An 8,850-nucleotide genomic window follows, 5' to 3' on the forward strand; every position below is an offset into this window, starting at 1 on the left:
CCACTAAATATACCACACCTATACTCTGCCTGTACCGTACATCCGCCTTTGGCCGTACAGACCAGTATTAGTCCACTTTTTTGCTATAGTTATTTAGTATATGTTCCTTTGGTGCTATTAATTTTATTTAAATTAAAAAATTATTTTGATGTGTTACTACCATTAGTATAAAAAAGATTGATTAGGTAAGTACTTTATTTCTTGTTTTTTATATTTATTCTTACTTATTATTATAAAAGTAACTAAAATCTAAAAGTATGGATCTTTTTAAGTTATTTATGACCAGATTAGGTAAAATAAGTAATAATAATAATATAATTAAAATGGTTCACGAGGCACACGTGAACAGCTTGTAGGTAATGTAATTTGGTAGCGTAATGTGACCTACACATTTTCTGAGTGATTTACAACTTATAATGTTGTGGATAGTTGTTAGACACAGTTCAAAGGGCAATAAAATAATAAAATTTGATTATAAATAGATCTATACTGTTAGGAACCTAAAGCTGCTTAGGATAAACGAATGCAGTTTCATGCTACAACTTGAAGTCATTCTAGAAAGAATAAAAGAGCAATTTAGATTTGTCTAAATTTTTTTTTTTTTATATTTACAATGTCAGTCAAATTGATCCATCCTATTTTGAGATAGGGTAGAGAAAATAACTGATAAACTTTAAAGTTTTACTGAAAAAAAAACGTTTGAAATGCATTTAGGAGGTTTTAGGAGTTAAACAAAGGAAATTTGAAATTTTTGAGATGAGGAAAAATATTTTTAATTTTAACATGAAAATTACTTTGCACATGGACTATTCAAAACAAATATTCAGTATATTCTTGGACAAAACTTTATTTTACTTTATTAAAAATACTTCACTTAAAAATATGATTTTTTGTATGTGAAAGACTTACAATATAGGAACCCTATATGTGAACAAATGATACATTACATCAGTACAGTTGCAACAATAAGTCAATAATCTTTATGGTACATGTGTCGTGACTGCTATATAAACATTAAATTACATCCACTATCTGCATGCAGCTATATATGTATGCATATAGTAGATTATTAGACTCCATATAAACCACAGACTACATTAAAATGATTGAGTGTGAATGGTTATACATCCACTGTTATTTTCCAGGCAGTAAAATAAACTTAAAAATACCATACACAATGCTCAATGATGCTTTCAGTAATATTGCCTAGGTTTTATTACAATACTAATTTTTGCTGTAGGTTGGCAGAACAGTATTAAATAAGGAAGAACAAATGGGTGATCCATGTTATGAACCACTATTGTGGGTCATGATGTATGTGGTTTAATTAGACAGTAGAAAAGATATAAATAATTTGAGAAGTACTTTTAAAAAAAATTATTAAACTTTTTATATTAATACAAACATGTACCTAAAACAATCAGAAAGGGGAAATCTTAGAATTCAAAAAAGATTAATGTTATTCAAATAAAAAAATCAAATACATTTAAGAATATTTCAGTCATAATAGAGTCAAGAGGATTTAAATTTGTTTTATTTTCAAAAAGAAAATAACCAAAATGTCTGACAAAATGCACTCACCTGTAAAAGGGTATCTTTGGCTGAAACATTATTTAAAATTGAAAATGTTTTAAGTGCTTTTGATATCAGTTTTGTTTTGTTCATGATTATTAAATTGATAGCATCTGTTTTTAATGAACCTTTAACCTTCTATTATCTTCATCAGTTAAAAAGAGTTACATTAAATAGTGCTGAAACTTTTCCTATGTAGTTTTTGTTTTTCTAATTTCATAATATTATCTACTTTTTACAATATTTTGCAGAAAAGGGTATTGTTTTATGGTTGTGTTAATATACTGCTTAGATGCTTTCTGATTGTTTGTGTCAGATGATGTCTGTCCTAACTTACTGAAAATATACAACCTTTTACAATAGAAAATATGAAACTTTCTCATATTTTGAAATAGATGGTGATTTTATCATTTCTTAGATGGAATTTTGTGAAAAAAGCACTTTGAGAACAGCAATTGATCAAGGTTTGTGTAAAGAAGTTGAAAAAGTATGGCGCTACTTTCGGGAAATTATTGAAGGTCTAGTACATATTCATCAACAGGTAATAAAGAAAACTGAAATGGTTGTTAGAATGTTTTCTTTATACTTTATACATAATTTATAGGAACTCCAAAACAGTACTTCCTCCATTCACCAAAATCTATCTTGACCTTGATTTGCCTTCTAAGCATTGCTAAAATTTTCAACAGTGCACTAGTCTTTTATACCATTTCATTTTTGTGCCATTGCAGCAACATGTGCTAATCATGTGACTACCCTCTACCAATCATACTACACCACCTATACTAGCACAGGTAGCTTTTTCTACAATTGCAGCACAATCCTCATTTTGGAGAATTGGCAGATACAAACTAGAAACACTGGCAAATCAGTGGGGAGGAAAGGCGGGAAATGAGTGAGGGGGAGGTAAGTACCTGTTGGAAATACATTTTCAGTGTCAGAAAATGTTAACTTCTTAAACAGTACCACCTCCGTTCACCCAAAGCTAGAATCCCACTTTGCAAAGGTAGAGGAGCTGGTGACGACACAAAAATAATCCAACAACCAAGGCAAAATCATCTGGTAGAAGCACCTTGTGTTTTAATCAGTATAGCAAGTGTGGTCCATTTGGACAGAAAATATCCAGTGGAATCATCTTGCATAAAATCATGATCAACAAGTGCGGTCTACCTGGGCAAAAAACATCCAGGAGAAGTGCCATGGATGAAATATACTGACGACAGCCCTCTTCTCATAGAGTGGGTACATATGACTATGAAGTTAGTTTTATGGTACAAATCCCACTCCAGAGGAAACCTCCATGGTCCACTACTACAGAAGTGGCAAGGACACCCATGCTCCACCAGAAGAAAGGGGGGGATACGCGTTGGGGAGGCCAGATGAATGACACATTGGATACAGTGCAATGAGTGTCTGCAATTCCTGTTTTGAAAGCAGATAAGACCCCAATTGTAAGAATCATGGGTCAGTAGAGATGGGAAAAATTCCCATCTGCTTTACTCATGAAGTCCATGAGTGACAGTCATTTATATATGAAAATTTTAGCAATACGTAAAGGACAAATCAAGGTCAAGATAGCTTTGGGTGAGTAGAAATAATTACCTATTGGAAATACATTTTCAGTGTTAGAAAATATTATCTTTCAGAGTTTGCTTAATGCTGTATAGTATTAGTATTATAACAAAATTTGGGTTTTACTTGAGGTTACAGAAATGTAAGTGTGTGTGTGTGTGTGTATATGTATGTGTATATATATAAATTATATGCCTTTAAATTAACAGTAAGATTTGATTTGACATTTCAGGGAATGATACACAGAGATTTGAAGCCAGTCAACATATTTATAGATTCCAATGATCATGTTAAGATTGGAGATTTTGGACTTGCTACCACAGACATCATAGCCAAAGTAAAGTAATTTTCTTTTTTCAAATTAGAATTTTTGTTTTGTTTTTAGTAATTTTTTCATTAATCAAAGTATTTTCATTAACCCTCTTGCTATGGACAGGTCAATGTGCACATGCCATGATTTTTTAGGAAATCACCTTCAAAATTTAATTAAACCACTTTATTGTCATGGGATGCAAATAATCTTGGCATCAAAACATAGTTAATAAATCAAGTTTTAATATTATATAGGTTTTAAGTTCTAAATTTTGTAAGACAATATTTTAAAAAATCCTCAATCTCTCCTAAGACGAGAATTGTGACATTTGCTCTTTAATTTATTTCCCACTCCTCTGAGAAGTATGGAATTAAATGCAATTAATCATTATAATATATATATTAGTCAGATAAAACATAATTTCTAAAACCTTCAATCATATTTGTTTATGGAGCCATTAACTAGAAAATCAGACCCACTTGCCATTCCCATTTCTTACATCCTCTTTCACAAATTACCAAGAGTTTTCTCTGATATTTAATACTATATTATTTGTAACCAACAGAAAGCCAAAGTTTTAATCTATCATTCACACTTATTCTCATGGAAAACACATCAATAACATAACGTTTTGGGACAACATGGGACCTATTGGTCCATCTTCTAAGCTAAATTAAAATAATTTTTAAAAAATCTTAAAGCTAGCCCTTATCAAGCTTTTTTTTAAATTCATTTAAGTCTAATGCCTCTACAACATCCAAAGGCAACCTATTCCAAACGCCAACCACCCTGTTAGAAAAATGAAACTGTCTTAGCTAAAGATGACTCCTACCTTGCCAAATTTTGTATTTGTGTCCCCTCTAGTCTTACTATTCTCACTGTTAAATATAAAAAAATATGATGCATCAACACTGTCAATCCCCTTTACAATCTTAAACACCTCAATCAACAACCCCTTTATCATCCTTCAAGGGTTCTGCCTGCATCCTAAAAGTTTATTTACCCTTAATGTATTTAAAGAAATCCTTGTTTCACCAACTTTCTTGATCTTCTAAATCTCCTGTCATACCAGTCAATTTAAATTTCTTAAATTTATTATGCATTTCTTTAATTTTATCTCTTAAACTCTTTGTGAGCCAATCTATTTTTTTAACATGCAGCTACCCTTTTCTTTTTACAAGGAATATGTTTACCTTGAATTTTTAAAATTTTATCTTTTAAAAATTTTCAAAATCTGATCAGTGTCTCCAAATAACTCAGCTGCCCAATACACAACAGATAATTCTTGTTGCATCCCTTCAAAATTTGCTTTTTTGAAATTTGTAACCAAGATATCATTATTCCTTATCTCCATATGTAACAAAACATTGAACCTAATAGAGCAATGATCATTTGCACTCACATGTTCCCCAATTTCCACCCTCTCAATCATTTCTGTATTTGAAGTTAACAGTAAATCTAAAATTGCATTGTTTCTAGTAGTTTTCTTCACTAATTGGTGAAGAAAGCCACCCTGAATAGTTTCCAAAAACCTTTCTCTTTCATGGTTTGGCTGTAGTATTTCCCCAATCTATATGTTTGAAATTAAAAATCCATAATTATGACTTCATTAACAGCTGAAATCTTAATCTCATTGTAAAGTTTCTCCCAAATTTCATCAGTACCATCTGGTAGTCTGTAACAAATTGCTACTAAAAGCCCTTTCCCTTTATGTCCACTAATAGAAACCCAAATGAATTCAATCATTAGTATTAGACATTAATTAGACATTAATATTAGAACAGTTATATTTTTTATGATGAGTATAATTAACTATAATCATGCTTTGCCAGCTTGGGAAAGATATTTGCACCATAAGAATGAAACCGTCCCATGAAAGAGAAGATAAGTTCTTTTGCCTTTCAAACTGCAAACATTTACATCTCAGGCTTAATTTTGTGCATGGCCTCAATTGGAATTTCTTTGGGATTAGAACTGATTTAATAATTTTGTACATAAGAAGAGAATACTGTGAGATATATATAATATTAGAATCACATATTTGTTTATGTTTGGTTATAAAATTATCATTTTTTTATATATAGATTAATTTGTACATTTAACTCATTCAGTACGTGTGACACTTATGCACAAGGAATAAAAATAGAAAGTAGAGAAACTGAACCACTCACATGTGAATAAATATGATCTTCTAAGTTTTATCATTATTTTCAACTATTTGAATTAGGCTTTGGTATTTTATAATGTGTGTTTTTTAGATAGCAATTAGAAGATTAAAAAGTTTTATGGAAATCATTTTCAAACTAATTAACTACTACATTTGTAAACAATTCTATCCTTCAACATTTCCACAGCTATAAGCGATTTAACGAAACAACAAATTATGTTTAGAAGTTTTCTACTTGATTTAGATAATAAGCTTTATTTTTAAATGAATTATAAAATGTAGTTGAATGGTTGAAACTGTTATACTTCATTGATGTTTTTGTGGTTATATCTAGAAAAGCTAATTAAAATTGTACATTTTTTTGTCTTCTCGATCTGTATACTTGAGACCATGTTTTTGTGATGTTGACAAAAATAGTCTTAAAAGTTGCAGTTATAGTAAAAGAAATATATATATGTGTAACGTAATTGCTTTGTATTTTATGTTCAAACTTGTGAGAAATTTATAGTGATTTTCAAAGTATTACCTTTTGTTGAAGAAATTTTTATCTACAAGTTTCTTTCTTTCATTGTTTTATTAATTTTGGATTGTTATTTCCTTTGTATCTTTGAATATCATGTTGATGTTTCTTTTTGTTAAACTTATGATAGCAGTCTGCTTTGACGGAGACCTCACAAGGAACTGGCGATAATAAATATCTTGAGGTTCCAGACATTTCTAGATCTGATGTTTTAGGAGATGGTAGTCTGACAGGACAAGTTGGGACTGCATTATATTTAGCTCCTGAGCTAGCGTCAGCCACAAACTCGAAAACTCTTTACAGTCAGGTAAAAATCAAGTTCAAATTGAATGGAAAATGTAATTTTTAAACTTAGTTACTTTATATTTAGAATCTCTATAACATAAAACCTTTGCAAACAGCTTTTTTTGAGTGTTTAGAACTAAGGCTTTTTGTTAATTAAGTTATTATTTTAAGATGATGCTTTATGCCTCATTCTTTTTTTTATATTGAAGTTTAGAACTTTAAAAGAGTGAACTTAGTTTTAATTGAACAATTGATATGTGTAATATTTTACATCTGTTATACAATAATCAGGGCATATAGTAAAACTAATGAAATGTTGGTTTTATTTTATCAAATGTGTAACATTCTTCCAAAAATTATTTCATATCATCATACATTCTAATAAATATTGTTTATTGCATATCTGTTTGTCACTGTTGTTGCTCTTTACAGTAGATCTTATGCTGATCTTGTACTTTGTCTTGCACTGCATATATCAAACATCTTTCACTTTTATAAGTTCTAGGAACAGAAAATTTAACATGTGGCATATTTTAGTTGGCATATTTACCTTATTATCTGAATTTTGGTATTTCAAAGAATTTGAAAACTGTTACTAATTTTTATATTAACATACAAGAGGGATATATGGTTTATGATTCTTTTTCACTGACCCCTTAATTACCTGTAAAAGAAAAGTAATCACACAAAATGCTGACATGTATAATTGTGGAATTAATTTCTCTAAAATACCCTATTCAACCAATTGATGCTGATTTTATGAGGGGTTGGGCATGGATTTATGGTCTGTGTACCCAGACTGTGAATCTGAGGATTCGTAGTTTGTGTTCCATTGCTTTAGAAATATGCTCTGTACTATGGGGCTGTTGGTGCATTTTAAGAGTGACAGTCAAATTCCACTATTAGGTCAAACAAGAGTAGCCCAAGAGTTGGTGCTGTTGAAAAGGTTGCTTTTCTTCTAGTCTGTCTGTATAAAACTAGGAATGTACAGACAGCCCTTGTGTGGATTTGAAGGAACATTCCAAACAAAGATGTTGGAAATGGTACTTATTTTAAAATCTATGTTTAAAGAAAATTTAATGCTTCTCTTTATTTTTTTTGTTTGTTTTACATTGTATATAACAAGTTATTATTAAAAATATTTTTTCACAGAAGGTTGACATCTACAGTTTGGGCATCATATTCTTTGAGATGTCGTATCCTTCTCCTCCCACCAACATGGAAAGAGTCAAACTTCTCCTCAACCTTCGAAACGTTGACATTATATTACCCACCGATGTAGAGGTTCATCTTTCCCCTCAACAGGTAATATGTATTTCTTAATAAACAAAAGTTAATTTGAAGTAATAAATCTATTTTTTATTCTTCATGTTAATAATAATTGAAGTTTATTATTGTGTTTCACATTTAAGCACTTTGTATTTTTAATCTTTTTTGTTTCATCTGTCTTTCACATTACTGCCTTCCAAGTAAAGGGTCCAGTATTATTGGATTCACTTTTTGACTGTCTTTAAATAAAATTTGAAAACCTTTAGTACTACCTGGTGGCTATCACATACTATAGCATTAATCTTTATCTCCAGATATCATGTAGTTATTTCAAATTCCAAATTTTGTAATTCATACTTCTTGAGAGATGTCCATAACATGACAATAAAATCTCAAGTTTTTATTATATTTTATTGTGTATTTTAATGTATTTTTCTGTAGTTCCTTCAACGCTAGCCTTGTATTCTGTCAATCTACTGAAATGAGAATCTCAAGAGTTTTCTCTGTATACTTTTATTTTTCTGTGTTTACAGTATAGAAAAATACCTTTAATTTTTTTAGTTACTGTAAGTACATTAATGAACTACATTTTGTGCATTTACTTCATAGTATGTGTTGTTGGTCTGTTCTACTTATTATGAACCAAAATAATTCATGTCATTTCTTATAGGTTTATCTTGTGCAATGGTTATTGCAGCATGAAGTTTCCACAAGACCATCCTCTCAAGAACTCTTGTCATCAGACTATCTTCCTCCTCCCCAGATGGAGGAGGCAGAACTTAATGAGATCTTACGCCACACTGTGTCTAATCCTCAAAGTAAAGCTTTCAAACAGATGGTTAAATCTTTGTTTTTGCAACAGATGCCACCTGTAGCAGACTTTACTTATGACATAGATATCCAGAAAGGATTCATTGTGAGGCGAATGGCTGATGCTTGCAGAGTTGCATTAGACTTTTTGAGGAATTTGATGCATAAGCATGGTTAGGTTTATGCAAAGTACTGTTTGATTAAAATCTGTAAAATGGTTGAAAGACATTCTTAAAAGAAATTATGTGCATTTAGAAATTTTTATTTGGAAAAATTGTACTACGTTTCAAATTTATTAAATCATAATTGTCTATTTTTAATGTACTGAAGTAATATCCAATG

General features: G+C 30.3%; 1 protein-coding gene across 1 annotated transcript in view; it reads left to right on the plus strand.

Annotated features, from left to right (window-relative positions):
• LOC106457628 (eIF-2-alpha kinase GCN2-like) overlaps positions 1-8,850 on the plus strand; it is a 139,925-nt gene that overhangs the window by 94,655 nt on the left and 36,420 nt on the right. The window contains exons 20-24 of the mRNA XM_022383630.1: positions 1,991-2,113; positions 3,377-3,481; positions 6,275-6,451; positions 7,582-7,734; positions 8,369-8,681. Coding sequence (XP_022239338.1) covers positions 1,991-2,113; positions 3,377-3,481; positions 6,275-6,451; positions 7,582-7,734; positions 8,369-8,681 — 871 coding nt within the window. The remainder of the gene's footprint in view (positions 1-1,990; positions 2,114-3,376; positions 3,482-6,274; positions 6,452-7,581; positions 7,735-8,368; positions 8,682-8,850) is intronic.

This window comes from Limulus polyphemus, unplaced genomic scaffold, assembly GCF_000517525.1.
Source record: "Limulus polyphemus unplaced genomic scaffold, Limulus_polyphemus-2.1.2 Scaffold353, whole genome shotgun sequence".
Lineage (NCBI taxonomy): Eukaryota > Metazoa > Arthropoda > Merostomata > Xiphosura > Limulidae > Limulus > Limulus polyphemus.